At 38.0% G+C, this 15929-nt stretch overlaps 1 protein-coding gene across 1 annotated transcript in view; it reads right to left on the bottom strand.

Annotated features, from left to right (window-relative positions):
* The window catches only part of LOC133452443 (collagen alpha-1(XI) chain-like), a 129155-nt gene that overhangs the window by 76475 nt on the left and 36751 nt on the right, over positions 1–15929 (bottom strand). Inside the window, exons 8-12 of the mRNA XM_061731751.1 lie at positions 11420–11713; positions 9355–9420; positions 5981–6022; positions 5562–5624; positions 1026–1100 (exon numbers count right to left, since the gene is read on the bottom strand). Of these exons, the coding sequence (XP_061587735.1) occupies positions 1026–1100; positions 5562–5624; positions 5981–6022; positions 9355–9420; positions 11420–11713 (540 nt within the window). The remainder of the gene's footprint in view (positions 1–1025; positions 1101–5561; positions 5625–5980; positions 6023–9354; positions 9421–11419; positions 11714–15929) is intronic.

Below are 15929 nucleotides of genomic sequence, written 5' to 3'. Positions count from 1 at the left end.
GCTGACATTTACAGAGCAAGTGATTTGTAACCGCCCAAAAAAATAAAGCTGCAATCCTTGGCCTACCGGCAGGCCCGGATTAAGAGGGCAGGGGCCCCTGGGCAGAAATTCTTGGTGGTCCCCAACCTTTTCTGAACCAGGACCGGTTTAATGTCTGACAATATTTTCACGGTCCAATCTTAAGGTGTAGCTGATAAAAACTAAATAAAACCACAAGATCGGCATTAAAAACTGTGCTATTTTCTCTATAGTAATATTAATAATGAATAATAATAAAACATAATTTTCGAAAAAATAAAATGAAATAACGGAAATAGTAAATTAACTTTAATATGAGTATTTCTATAAATTGGTTTTTATGTTTGTTTTCTTATTGACATTATTTAAAGCCAGGCTTTTATTTTATTTATTAAGGAGACCGATATTTAGTGCTTTTATTTTGAAGGCGCCTCGCTGAGACCTTGTAAACATCCGGTGCTTCGGACTTTAATGGTAAAAGTTTAACGGCAGTAGAACGTGTCTGAAAGACTAAACTAGTGTCTTGAAAGCTAAAGTGGTGCCCAACTGACACAAAAATCACCTGCTGATGAGGATTTGTGCAAATTTTATGCCATATTTATGTCCAGTTTGAGTTTGGTCGCTCATGTATTGTTGTTAACGGTACCTTTATTGCCGACCAGCGAGCAGCTGTGCTGCGTTTATAAGGACAGTGACGTCCGACTGCTAGCTGTTTCACCAATCAAAACATTCCATTTTGGTAAAAAAAAACCCAATCCCTAAAAAAAAAACAAAAAAAACAAAGAGGCTCGGCCATGGGCCCCTAGATGCGCGTGGGCCCCTGGGCGCCCGCCCATAATGCCCATTGGGTAATCCGGGCTTGCCTACCGGCGAAGCAATGAGCTGCACGTACTAACTGAAGTGAGTTCATGGGCTAGTGCCTCAGATAAAAGAGTGCTGGATGTGAGAAAATAAAAAAACCCCAGTGCAGACAGCAGGGTGGGCATGTGGGAAGCAGCGGGACTTACTGGAAGCATCAGGATGGTACCTGGAGGCCCGGGAACACCATCTGAACCAGGAATACCTGGACGCCCTGGAGGGCCCTGCACAATCAGAGGAGGGAGGGAATGTTGTTAGTCAGCACAACAAACCTGCATCCAAGGACAGAAAACCAAAACAAAGGGAATTCAATCTCCATTAATAAAATGCTACTGAAAAGTGCTTGATACATTACAGCTGTCTGGAAAGACATCTTTGCATAAAATAAAAGTGAATAGCAGTGATAGGAATAATGAAGTATATGACATTGAGATGGAGATGACGCATTTTTCCAGTTGATCATCATTTCATTTGCTACTTTTCTATAATTTAGGAAATGGCTCGGGAAAACCTCAGAAAAAACAGCAACAATGGTAACAACTTACTCATTGAAGAACTCGGAAACTTGGAAACATTTTAGTTACCGACCGCAATAATTTAAAAGGGGAGTTACTTTTGACTTTACAACAAGATAGTATATTCTGAGAGAAATCGTTGCCCATTTAACATCATTAATATAAAGATAACAGTAGTGATGCACCGATTGTTCGGTAACCGAAATTGTTCGGCCGAAAATGGCAAAAAAACACGTTTGGTGGAATAAGTGGGAAAAAAACCGAACAATTAATAACGGCGTTGTAAGATAAGGAAATAGACTCCGCTCCGCTCCCGTAACGGTTGCGCACCACAAACATAAATCGTTGGCCAACCAAAAAGTAACCACATAAGAATTTTACCTAACATTCACCAGGAGGTGGAACCAAAACAATATAATGCTGGGAAATTAAAAAAATTTTCAGTTTTTTATGTTAAATAAATATTTTCTACCTTGTAATTTTGTAAAAGATTTTTTTTCTTTGAAAAGCATGCCTAAATCAAATTTATTTGATTTATGCAATGGTGAAAAAATTTGCAAAATAAATGAAAAACTGCGGCCAAGTGTTTATTTTTGGTTTCGGCCACAAATTTTCATTTCGGTGCATCACTAGATAACAGTAAATCAATTGATGAAGGATTAGGGTATAGTTTTTTTCAGTGCCGGGTCAGACCTTTGCGCAGATTAACAAAGCCTACTGTACATCAGATGTTGGGGGACCAGCTGGTGAAAAAGAGGCCACTGAAACGTGGATGAACTGAAGCAGAGAATATCGAACTGCTGGAACGCTGCCACACAACCAGCCCGAGCATGCAGAAGACATGGAACCAATTTAAACTTAAAGATATCGAGAAATATCTGCTGGTTCAGCGTTCTTAAACCAAAAAAGAAAGGTTTAGGGAACCGTGTTGGTAATTCAGCACACAGCGCTGTGACTCCCCACAAAACTGGGAAAGTGGCTCCATCAGATTTGGGGAACAAGACAGAAGAATTTCCAAGATACTGCATAAACCCAGAAGCTCCTCTGGTAGAGTACACAAGCTTGGAGAAGGCTACCACCTACAGAGACGGGCAACTGCTGAATTTTTATATATTGTAGTATTCATGGTCAGATCCTACGACTGTATTAGGGCCAAACTAAGACAAAAAAAAATGGAAATTACGAAAATAAAGTCATAATAATATGAGAATAAAGTCGTAGAATTACCAGAATAAAGTCATAATGTTGTGAGAATAAAGTCGTAATATTACGAGAATAAAGTCGTGATATATAATATAATATATAAATATAACTTCACAAGATGCTCAATATTCCTCATTTTAACACAGGGAGAAGATGCTCTTCCTGTTAGAGTTCTCATAAATTACCACTTTATTCTCATAATATTACGACTTTATTCTCATAAATTACCACTTTATTCTCATAAATTACCACTTTATTCTTGTAATAGGCTATTACAACTTTATTCTCGTAATGTTACGACTTTATTCTCGTAATATTACGACTTTATTCTCATAAATTACCACTTTATTCTCATAAATTACCACTTTATTCTCATAAATTACCACTTTATTCTTGTAATAGGCTATTACAACTTTATTCTCGTAATGTTACGACTTTATTCTCGTAATATTACGACTTTATTCTCATAAATTACCACTTTATTCTCATAAATTACCACTTTATTCTCATAAATTACCACTTTATTCTTGTAATAGGCTATTACAACTTTATTCTCGTAATGTTATGACTTTATTCTCGTAATGTTACGACTTTATTCTCGTAATGTTAAGACTTTATTCTCATAATATTACCACTTTATTCTCATAATATTACGACTTTATTCTATTACGACTTTATTCTCGCAACATTATGACTTTATTCACGTAATTTTACGACTTTATTCTCATTATATTATGACTTTATTCTCGTAATTTCAATTTTTTAGTTTGGCCCTAATACTCCGTGGTAAGATCCAACATGAAACCCAACATCCAATGATGGCCTTTACACTTCCAACTCTCTCCCCCAAACTACGAGATGGAATCCCAGCGACTGCATCCATCTTTTACATACAGTCAGTAAAGTTCATGGCTGTAATTTGCTTCAATTACATTGTTTTTATGGAGGCATATTAAGGCACTTATGATACCGTCTTAAATATTTTGGATAGATAGCCGTAATAGTTGTTCCAGACAGCATAAAAAACTATCGCATAAGAGCTCTTCAGACTATATAACAATCGTATGACTTTTTAAGACTTTGATGATGATAAAAAGGTAAATATATCGCATAAATCAGGTCAAGACTAAGCAGTGCCCGCTGCTTTAAGCAAAACCAGGATCTACTTAGCAGCCTTGTCATGTGCAGCAATCTCATACTGACTCAAATTGATGCCATCTGTTCCCATTTGCCTGTTCCCAGTGGTGGTAAATTTTCTCCATCCATTGTTTTGATGGTGAGCGTAGCGGCATCTAGCAATAACGAAGTTCCTCCAGGGCTGGGAAAAATGGCGTTTGAATGGAAAGGAAGGACGTAGCACTCATGAGAGAAATTAACTGATCAGACCTCATGCGCAGGCAGACGCTGGCGCAAAGGAAAAAACCGCAGGACTACAGAAAGCAGTCACTTTTATTACCCCTGTCAATCCTCCCCGAGACGGTTTCTCGTGGGAGGAAATGAAGGGAAAGGGTGGAGGGACTTTTGCACCAACAGAATAGTTTGAGATGAGTGACCCGGTGGAACAATAAACCTTTTGTATTGGTGATCATACAGGAGAAGATGCCGTTGGGTAAATTGTGGCTGCACAGAGAGAGTAGACGTGCTGAGTGGGTGGTGAAATATGAGCGCAGAACGAGTACCAGGTTAGAAAAAAAAAAAACAGTCCAACTTTCTAGTGAAGGGTGGGGGACAGGCACTTATTCTGACATCCAATCAATCAGATGCATGACTGGAGTCGCACAGAGCCGAGAGAAAAAGGGCTTGAGATTCTCGGCTTCTGCAGCTTTTATAGCAAACTCCTTGAACCTCTCAGCGCTCCCACAAGCTCAGCAACACAGCTGTTTCTCCCAAATGTTCTTGTTAGTGTAGTGACAGTTTGTGGGCATCTCACTTCGCTGTGTGACTCCTCATTGTTCCATTGTACTGCTTTTGATAGAAAATTGAGCCAAATGGTTTTAAAACGAAACAGTGCTTCACGCCTGTCCCGCAGAGAAGAAAAAGGTGGGGAAATTAGGCACATCTCTACCTCAACCATGTGAGAGGAGATAAGCGGTTAATGCTTAAGTTTCAGTCTAGATATGCTTTGTGACTAGAGCTGGGGATCGATTCCAATGTCAAGAATCGATTCGATTCCGATTCTTAAGATTCAGAATCGATTATCACCATTTGATTCGATCCGATCCGATTCGATATTGATTTGGGTTAGTGTTTCCTGGATTAAATGACTGTAAAATAACTAGTGAAATAATAATTTCACAATAATTATTGTGAAATAACTAAGAAATAAATAACTCAAATAGGCATTTCAATATCCATTTAAAGTGCAAAAAAAGAAAGAAATTGCAACAGCTCAAGCAGTAAACAAATTATTTTAGCTTGTCTGATTTATTCTGTCACCAGACACACAGCCAAGCATTAAGCACCCGGCATTTTTCAGGTATTTCATGACAAACCGTGTCCCATAACAGAGAAACCAAACAAGCTATAGTAAATATAGATAATATGAACTTCATTGAACTAATATAACATTTAGAAATTTAAGCTGAAATGTCCAGCATTTTCTCTAAAGAAAAGTTCATTTAGTTCAGGAGTTTTCAAAACTACTGGGATTAAAGTTCACCAGGCAAAAATGTAATGATGGAAAAAAAATAAAATAAAAAATAATAATATATATTTTTTTTTAAAAAGATCGATCTTTAGACATACAAATCGATTTTTAGTAATTAATATGAGAATCGATTTAGAATCAGAAAATCGATTTTTTCAACACAGGCCTATTTGTGACGGAAGTATTCGATCAATATCTAATATTTTGTTTGATTAACAGGTTATTTAAAATACAAACTGATTAGAGCAAATGCCTTTCATTGTTCTTCCTATGGAGATATACATTCATGATGGGAAGAAAACAGGAAATCCTTCACTCACCCTCTCACCAGGATCTCCTGGCTGACCTAGGGGTCCGTGCAATCCTGGGGTACCAGGAACACCCTGAAACCAGACACACGTACACTTAACATATTATCCCAAACTTCTGCAGACCAGCATTTCTACCACAGTCGGCCCGTCCTGTGATTCACAGACAGCAAGCCAACAAAGACAGAAGCAAAGCCTTCAGTTTCAAAGAAATAAGCCTCAAAATAAGTAGCCCCCCAACCCCCATTTTTATTTCCCTTGCACACTCAAGACATCGACATCCACACATTCATGCACAAGTACAGTTTCTCCCAGCTCAAGCTTCATTGGCAATCGGGGCTGACACTCTTTCCATAAAGATATTTTTTCCGCCTTTAGCTGTTCTCCATCTGTGGAAGGCAGAGAGGAGTGTGGGAGAAAGTGATACTCACTGCTGGGCCAGGGGCTCCTGGGGGTCCTTCTATAAGCATCCCCTGCATCAGGAAAAAAAATGGATACAGTAGCATTAGAGGGTAGCCTGAAAAATCAACATGCAATGGAGAATGGAGGGGGGGGTAGGGATGGGCGGTATGGACTAAAAAAATTATCATGATAATTTCTGGCATTTATCCCGAAAACGATAAAAATGATTAGAAAAAATACCAATTCATTCCACCTTTGTAACTATAAATTTATCACCACATTCAGTCTTTGGAGCCAAAACACTGCTCTAAAAGATACTAAATACTACTAAACGTCACCAATGGGAATTTTTCTTTCTTTCTTTCTTTCTTTCTTTCTTTCTTTCTTTCTTTCTTTCTTTCTTTCTTTCTTTCTTTCTTTCTTTCTTTCTTTCTTTCTTTCTTTCTTTCTTTCTTTCTTTCTTTCTTTCTTTCTTTCTTTCTTTCTTTCTTTCTTTCTTTCTTTCAGGCTCATTTTCTTTCTTTCTTTCTTTCTTTCTTTCTTTCTTTCTTTCTTTCTTTCTTCCATCCTTCCTCCTTCATTTTTTTCTTTCCTCTCTTTCTTTCTTTCTTTCTTGGCTCATTTCTTTCTTTCTTTCTTTCTTTCTTTCTTTCTTTCTTTCTTTCAAGCTCATTTTCTTTCTTTCTTTCTTTCTTTCTTTCTTTCTTTCTTTCTTTCTTTCTTTCTTTCTTTCTTTCTTTCTTTCTTTCTTTCTTTCTTTCTTTCTTTCTTTCTTTCTTTCTTTCTTTCTTTCTTTCTTTCTTTCAGGCTCATTTTCTTTCTTTCTTTCTTTCATCCTTCCTCCTTCCTTTCTCTCTCATTTTCTTTCTTTCAGGCTCATTTCCTTCCTTCCTTCCTTCCTTCCTTCCTTCCTTCCTTCCTTCCTTCCTTCCTTCCTTCCTTCCTTCCTTCCTTCCTTCCTTCCTTCCTTCCTTCCTTCCTTCCTTCCTTCCTTCCTTCCTTCCTTCCTTCCTTCCTTCCTTCCTTCCTTCCTTCCTTCCTTCCTTCCTTCCTTCCTTCCTTCCTTCCTTCCTTCCTTCCTTCCTTCCTTCCTTCCTTCCTTCCTTCCTTCCTTCCTTCCTTCCTTCCTTCCTTCCTTCCTTCCTTCCTTCCTTCCTTCCTTCCTTCCTTCCTTCCTTCCTTCCTTCCTTCCTTCCTTCCTTCCTTCAGCTTTTTTCCTTCAGGAATTTATCATTTTTACCGTGAGATGACAAATTCTTACCGTGGGGAATTTTTTTGACGGTTTGTCGTGAACGGTAAAATATCACCCATTCCTAGGGGGGGGGGACTGATAACTTGGGGTTTTGGGTTGAGGAGTTTACTCTAAATGCAGAGGACATTAACAATCCTGCTATCAGATGCCCCGTTCTGTAGGGTATATATCTGAAAGATTTAGGAGTATCCCTGCGGTTGTGCAGATGGAGCGGGAAGAGAGATCTCATTTGCAGCTGCTATTCCAGTCGATGTTTGGCCGTAAATTATAAGCGATGCGCATCTAAAGAACTCCTGTGGCAACTTTTGTTTAGAAAGTGCCTGCTTTTGTTTATGGCCCCCTGAGTGAATGGTAAAAGTTAAATCTCATCAGGAGGGCAGACAAGGCTGCGAGTGAAAACAATGAACTTGACTCTTGAAAAATTAAATAAACTAAGCGCCATTCGAATATAAATCAAATTTACAAGAGATATTTGGTTCAAGAGTTAAAAGAAAACATATTGCTCGGAAAGTATGCGAGATTTGAATCAAGACTTTTATAGTCTCTTAAATCATTCAGTGCAGCTCAAATGCAAAACTTATATGAAAGGCAGACATCAGTCATTTTAAACACAAGACCCTTATCTGAACATTTTGTCTTCTGAATTAGATCGCCATCATTTTATGATAGCAAATGAGCTTCAACTGTAGCTTTACTGTTTTTAAAAGATAGCAGGTTAACATAGCAATAGAGTGACATGAATAAGCCACAAAAGAATTATCATGGCCAGGACAACTGAGACACATGTCTAATATTATATCAGTAACAGCTTTGAGGTGTGGCAAACATGTCTGAATGAATTTCAATCAAAGCTACGTTCACACAACGAGCCACATTGTCCAATTCTGAGACTTGATGGTTTACATTCTTTACAAAACGTGACTCGCATCACACGTTCATATAAACAACAACAGCCATTTGGAAGCAGCATGTGCACTAGAAAAACCGTCCGGTATGTGCATCAAAATTCACAAACTTCTAAAATCCCACGATGAGGCACATAAGTGGGATAAATCAGATGTCGCTCACTTCCGGCAAGAAGTTGAAATATGGTCTTAGACTGCGATTTATCTGACCTAACTGTCTCAGAGTATAGCTAGACTTATTTTAAGAGCATTAGAAAATAAAAACATCTGGAGGAAATTCATAATTTTTATCATCGTGGCTCTACATTTCAGCGTTTCTCATTCAGACTTTAACTCACGTGTGTATTCTTATTGTGGGAGCACGGTGAAGACATGTAAAGTCCTGCTCTGGCAAGGCCGTGTAACATCTGTGTTATAGTAAGGTTCTGAACTCATCTTTGATGCTTTTGTGTCTCATACATTCGAGACATATTTGAGGCTGTGTAAGTGTCAGAATGCTCAGGAATTTGCTCTGGCAGCGACTTCAGTGATGAATCTGCTTTGGTTGAGTAACAGCTGCCATATCTGGCCAGGCTTGAGTTAAGCATTTTAACCAGTTTGGGGCTATGACTTGTCAAGTATGGCTGCAATCACACCAAATGTAGACCATATGTGGTGACATGAGTTCTGGTAAAGAAGAATAAATACATGTAATTCATACCATTTCATGTATGGTAGACAAACGCAGGCCATCTTACTGGAATTATACACTACTCTACCAGCAGCAACTGGTTTCTCTGGGCCAGCAGATTTGGGTCAGCGTTGGCACTTGTCATTTTAACACATTAGGACAAATTAGGGCTGTGCGATTAATCGATTTTAAATCTAAATCGGATTTATTAATCAAGACGATGTTAAAAAAAAGGAAAATCGGAAAAGATTTTCCTTTTTTGCAGCTGGCTGCATTACAGACAGAGCTCGTCTAGTCATCTTTGTTTGGTCAAGAAAATTGTAAATGTTGTCACTTTACTAAACTCAAGGAGGATTTACAGTATCTTTCAATTGCACTTCATTCCCAATAGGGGAATTTGTTTGCTATTTTTCTTTAAAAATAAAGATAAAATATTTGAAACAATTTATTCCATTGTCTTTTGTAGTTTTACCAAAAAAATCGAAATCGAAAATCGGATTTTCAGAGAAAAAAAAATCGGGATTTTATTTTTGTCCAAAATCGCCCAGCCCTAGGACAAATGAGAGCGATACGTACCGGCTCGATGACAGCAGGTTCACCCTTCTCTCCTTTTTCTCCCAGGTAACTCTGACTCCCACCCACCTGAGGAGATGACACGGACAAATATGAGTACGACCATTATGTATTTCATTTTTCATTTCATTTTCATTTCATTTTATTCTTTATTTCATTCAAAAAACAAAACAATTTAATACAAACACAAATACAAATGTTCCTAACTTATGAATGAAAAGGGAGCAGAAAGAAGAAGAATCTTATCTGATCTGCCCCTTTCACAAATAACATAAATTAATAATAATAAAAAAAAAAAAGAAAAAGAAATATAAAAAAACAACTAAGTGAATAAAAACAACTAAAATAAAATTAAAATAACATTGAATAAAATTACCACCGCCTACGGGTATGTCAATCAAACTCAACATTTTTCGTTATATTTCCTTAACATTCAGGCTTTAATTGTTCTTTTGAATGTAATGTTTGATTTGTATTCTTTGTTTTCTTTGTTCAGATTGTTCCATAAATTGATTCCTTTCACAGAAACACAACGTTCCATCAATTTTGTCCTGCATCTTGGTTTTATAAAAATGTACACAGAGGTAGGAAAAAAGTATAAAGTCAAAATTATACAAACCTTTATAATGTATTATAAAAAGATTGAAAATACTTCTAAAAGGCAAAAATAATCCACATTTTCAAAAGATGGTATCAAAGAAGAATTATTTCATTTGTAAGAAGCAATGATTTTAGTCTTGGGCCCAACTGTTACTCATTAAGCATCGTGAAGGAGATGCAAAAAAAAAAAAAAAAAGCATGAAAAAAGACCCCCACTGTGCACCCACTGTGGTGGTTGTCACCTGACACTATCCACACAATGACTTCACACAAGAAGAATCCACAAACCAACTACAGAACTGTTTCCAAAAACCACTAGACTGTACAGTTTTGCCTACAAAGGAAACCAGTACTTCATGACAAATTCATGAAAAAAAAGGAGAAAAAAAAAAAGGTTCAAATTTATAAAGATGGGCTGGGACTGACAGAGAGCAGTAAAGATTAACTTAGACCAGACAGATCTCAAGCCAGCATCCGGACATACACTTTGTCGCTTCCTTCTCTTGAGATTTTAGATCCTGAAGTAAAAAAAAAAAAAAAGGAATGCCTGAGGACAAGCCACAGTAGAGACAAGCTCAGCAATTGCTGTCTGGGTGTAGAGATATATACTCAGTACTCGAGTTGAGGGGGGATGAGGGGGGATGGCATCCCCCCCTGAAATAAAAACGGTAAAAATCATCCCCCCTGAAATAAAAACGGTAAAAATCCTCCCCCCTGTAAAACTGCCACCCCCCTTTTCATTCATTATGTCATTTCATCAATGAATGTGGTTTTACTGCTATTTCAACATTTAGAGTCATCACCAGAAAAATAACCTTTTTGACAATTTTCACTTGTTTCAAGTAAATTTTCACTTGAAATAAGTAAGAAAATCTGCCAGTGGGACAAGATTTATCTTCGCATTACAAGCAAAAAAATCTTGTTCCACTGGCAGATTTTTCTACTTATTTCAACTGAAAATCTACTTGAAACAGGTGAAAATTGTTGTTTTTTCCAGTCTTGTTTTAAGTGTAATAAGATTTTTTTTACTCTTTTTTTACTTTTTTACTTTAATCAGCACAAATTATTTGTCCCCATATGATAAAATCCACCATCCATTTTTTTTTACAACTCGAGTGCTATATACTTGATGAAAAAAAAGACATGCAAAGGCTTGTTTGTCATCAAATAAACCATATAGATTCATGGTAGATCGTCAACGATAGGTGTGTGTCTGACAAACAGCAGAACTCAGTAGGAGTGGAGAGGCTAGAGACAGCGTTTGCAGCTTTTGCAGGAATCTGTTCATGGAAGACAAGGTGTATGTGTGTACTTGCTTGTGTATTTGTGTTTCCTGTTTTTGCCTGCAGGAAACTACAAAGAGAGGGTACCACAAGCACCCCACCAGCATCTCCCACATGTTTTCACATTCCTCCAGAGCAGCACACTAACCCCCTCCCCAACCACGCCTGACCTCGGTTGCACTTACACTCTCTCTGAAGCCTGGGACCCCGGGACCGAACTCCTCCTCCTCCTCCGCTCCTGACGTAGGTTTGGGATCAGGGGAAGCATAATCTCCGTAATCATAGTCGTACTGTGGATCCGCAGCTCCTTTGTTGTCGTAATTCTTCATGTCGTATTCCTTGAACTCATTGGGGTCAGTAGCAGAGTCCACGGCCGTTTGGGAGTCCACTGACACGCCGGTTTCCTCGGCAGCAGTTGGGTCCACGCCGACCTGTTCCACACCAGTGATGTAATCATCCACGATCTCCCCATCGTAGTTCTGGGGTCGGTCCAGGCGTTGCAAAGAGATAAGAGAACATGCCGGTTTAAGGAAGTGTAATGTTTTTATTACTTGTATTTCACATTCCAAATATTATTATTGAAGTACCTTCAAGCTAAATTAGTGAGCAGCCACGCAATGAAATGCCTTTCCACTAGGAATGAGCGATATTTTACCGTTCACGATATACCGTCAAAAAAATTCCTCACGGTAAGAATTTGTCATCTCACGGTAAAAATAATAAATTCCCACTGATGATGTTTTTGTGTAAAGCTGATTTATAGTTCTGTGTTAAAGCGACGCACAACGTACATGATGGAAGGAAGGAAGGAAGGAAGGAAGGAAGGAAGGAAGGAAGGAAGGAAGGAAGGAAGGAAGGAAGGAAGGAAGGAAGGAAGGAAGGAAGGAAGGAAAGGGGAGAAGGAAGGGAGAAAACAAGGAAAGGAGGAAGGAAGGGAGAAAAGAGGAAGGGAAGAAGAAAGGAGAGAGCAGGAGGAAAGAAGGAAGGAAGGAAGGAAGGAAGGAAGGAAGGAAGGAAGGAAGGAAGGAAGGAAGGGAGAAAACAAGGAAGGAAGGAGAGAACAGGAGGAAAGAAGGAAGGAAGGGAAAAAGGAAGGAAGGAAGGAAGGAAGGGAGGAAGGAAGGAAGGAAGGAAGGAAGGGAGGAAGGAAGGAAGGAAGGAAGGAAGGAAGGAAGGAAGGAAGGAAGGAAGGAAGGAAGGAAGGAAGGAAGGAAGGAAATGAGCCTGAAAGAAAGAAAGAAAGAAAGAAAGAAAGAAAGAAAGAAAGAAAGAAAGAAAGAAAGAAAGAAAGAAAGAAAGAAAGAAAGAAAGAAAGAAAGAAAGAAAGAAAGAAAGAAAGAAAGAAAGAAAGAAAGAAAGAAAGAAAGAAAGAAAGAAAGAAATGAGCCAGAAAGAAAAAAGGATAAATTCCCGTTGATGATGTTTTTGTGTAACAAACATGGCGGATCTCAGAGCGAGATAGATTTATAGTTGAAAAGGTGGAGTTGAATTGGTATTTTTTTTTATCGTCATTTTTATCGTTATCGGGATAAATGCCAAAAATTATCGACGTGATACATTTTTTAGTCCATACCGCCCATCCCTACTTTCCACCTAATAAATTAGTACTAAATAAAGTAGTATTATGTCAAAGACTAGTATTCCTGATTTTTGTAATATATCACAAATGAAAGTTAAAATATTAACCAAAATATTGTTTCCAAAGGCAGTGGTCCAGGTTAAGACCATGGCGACCTGAAGAGCAACAGGACTGTAAAACTCTTCCTCAGTCTTTTCAGCTGTCGCATCTTCATTTACAGAAACAGATCCCGCTAAACTACCAGCCCACACCCCCTAGTGGTGGTAGTGCACCACTTTCACCACCAGTAGACGACGATAAAGAAGGAAAGAAAAAGAAAAAAGGAGAAACGGACTGAAACAGCGAGACCCGCAGCTAAGAGGCTGAGATGGTCGCTACGTTTCTGCTATTTCAACACAATGAAATGGTGGCAATAAGTGCAAGGATGCAATTCGTTCAGACATCTCTACGTCTGAATGATGTAATCTCCTGCCAATAAAATCCCCATTCAGCCAACACATCCCCACCACCACCAGCAGCTTTCTCTGGACTGCTCAGGTCACCTAACGCACATTAAGAATGTGTGTCAGTCCTGTAGAAGTTCTAAAAATTATTTTTTTACCAGGTCATTCCTTATAATTAAGACATAGGCCCCATTAAATTACCCTTGATCTCCACTAATAGAATCTTGGATAAGGTAATTGAGTTTCTATAATCTTAATACTCGAGATTTTACACTAAAAGTTCCAAAGACCTGTTCAAAACTGGTATTAGTGAGCCAAGATAAATAAAATCCAAACTCCTGTTTACTCAGAATGGGATAACATCGAAAGAAATGTGCCGAGTTTCACACTGTTCTGTAAATTAGCTTAGTCAGAGGTTTCTATCAGTATTACAAAGTGAGGAAATATCCACATAGCCCGTGTCAATCGTAATATGATAAAGCGCTCACTTACAGCTTTATCTCGTTTAAACAGCTTCAAACTTAAGACACTGCTCAGACCATGTCAAGGGATATTATGAAAGTGTAAGTGTAAGAGGTAGATTATCAGGGGTTAAACATTCCATAAGAGTGCTTTCCATGTCCAAACAGCTCATGAATCAGAAACTTTTTATTTTCCATAGGTACTTATCTTCAAAATAAATCAACATCTCCCCTGTGCTGTTCTAATTCATCCCCTGTTACGTCTAAGTAACAAATGAATCTATGGAGCAGCACACCAGAAGTGGGTAAGCAGAAGTCTGGCCAGGAATCAGATGGATAAACCGCCCATTCACATCCATTTTCCTGTACTGGTACCGAACGTACTGAGACAAAGGGTCATGGGTTTGTGGTGATTCATACAGGAACATCCGAGACACACAACTCAAATCACCAAAGTGGGAGGCAGAGCAGCTTATAACACCATGGATTAGGGCTGGGCGATATATCGAGATTTTAATATATATCGATATATTTTCAAACGCGATATGGTACGAGACAATATCGTTTATATCGATTTTTTAAAATATATATTTATTTTTTTTTATTTTTTTTTTATGATTTTGATATAGCTTATTTTGTGACAAATTGACTTGAATGTTTTATTTGGGATTTGCACAAATGTTTTGTTATTTGCACAACTGTCAACCTCAGTGGAAAAGTCTGCCTGTTACTGTCTACATTGTATTAATTGCACAGTGTATTTTAATTTAATTGTTATGCAGGAAAGGGATATTTGTTTTATTTTATTCAAGAAGCATTTTTATTCTATATATGCAGGCAGTTTATTTTTATTTCATTAGTTTTATACATTTTGATATTGTGCAGACCTCTGTTAATAAAAGGTACCTGTGTGACATTTGGCACGAGGCTTTGTATTAAAACTGAGTGTTTTTTTAAGGGTTTGCCTCAGAAAAAAATGAAGCTAACAGAGATGCTATGCTATAATGCTTTGGGGGAAACCCCAATTATGGCACAGAAAAAATATATCGATATATATCGAGTATCGCCATTTAGCTAGAAAATATCAAGATATGACTTTTGGTCCATATCGCCCAGCCCTACCATGGATCTACACGTTTTTACAGCAAAACCGACGACCGTCATGCACCAGCGTTCCTATTCCACTGCGCACCACTTTGAATACCTTTGGTTGATACCATTTTGGTTTCCATGCTTCCTTTCTGTGATTGGTTGTGTGCCTATCCAGTGACTCAAGAGGAAGTAGTTTCTGCTGTGCCCGTTAGTAAAAGAAACATCCAGAGGAACCAGAGTAATTATTTGTATCGAAGAGGGAAATAAATATCTAATTGTAGGTTTGAGAGCCGCAGCCTGTCTATTGTAATTCCAATGCGAACAAACATATGTTTTACGGCCACGTTCACGATAAAGATAATGTCTACAAGCTGTATCGCCCGTATAAAATGCTTAAATTGGATTGAAGAGAATTATGTTTAATTATTTCCTGTTCTGGTTTTTCAAACAGGTGTTATTTTACGTAAAAGACATTAAATTCCCCCTGCCTAGCCCTTGCCCTGTCAATTTTGTCCACCTCCAAGGCATATCTCAAAACAATCAGTAATCATTTGGCAGTCAAAGCACACTGCACACATTGTTTTAGCTCAGCCTTCAAATGTTCCTCATTATTTTGTGGTTAATGTGATGGCTTTGCTCTAATAAATAACACATCAGCTCCACTCAGGATATGGCAAAGACAGAAGCGACATAAAGGCTCCAATTCATTCATAGATCGCACTTCTTTATGATAATTTATTCTCTGTTTGGGCCTCTTTTATTGTTGATATTGTTTGATGGAGGTGATTTTTCCTGGGAATCTAGAAGTGGGGTGAGATAATTGATGTCCCTGAGGCTGCCTTGAGTTTCATCCTTTCAAACACGATTAAACAAATATAATTTGTTGTTGTTGATGCCATACAGTCGTATTAAAACTTTAAACGAGTAATTCAAAAACAGATGTCACTTTGCACTCCAACTTTTCCACAGTAATAAAACCAGTATCTAACAGCATTAAAAAAAAAAAAAAAAAAATGCATCTTGCAGCAAATATTTGAGGCCTAACTTCTTTCAGATATCACAAGATTAAAGAATACAGATAGTGAACCAGCACAACTGTACTGTACTGACCTGCTCTAAA

The sequence above is a fragment of the Cololabis saira genome, chromosome 10, assembly GCF_033807715.1.
Source record: "Cololabis saira isolate AMF1-May2022 chromosome 10, fColSai1.1, whole genome shotgun sequence".
Taxonomy (NCBI): Eukaryota; Metazoa; Chordata; class Actinopteri; order Beloniformes; family Belonidae; genus Cololabis; species Cololabis saira.
The sequence above is the reverse complement of the archived record's forward strand: the minus strand, read 5'-3'. Positions and strand labels throughout refer to the sequence as shown.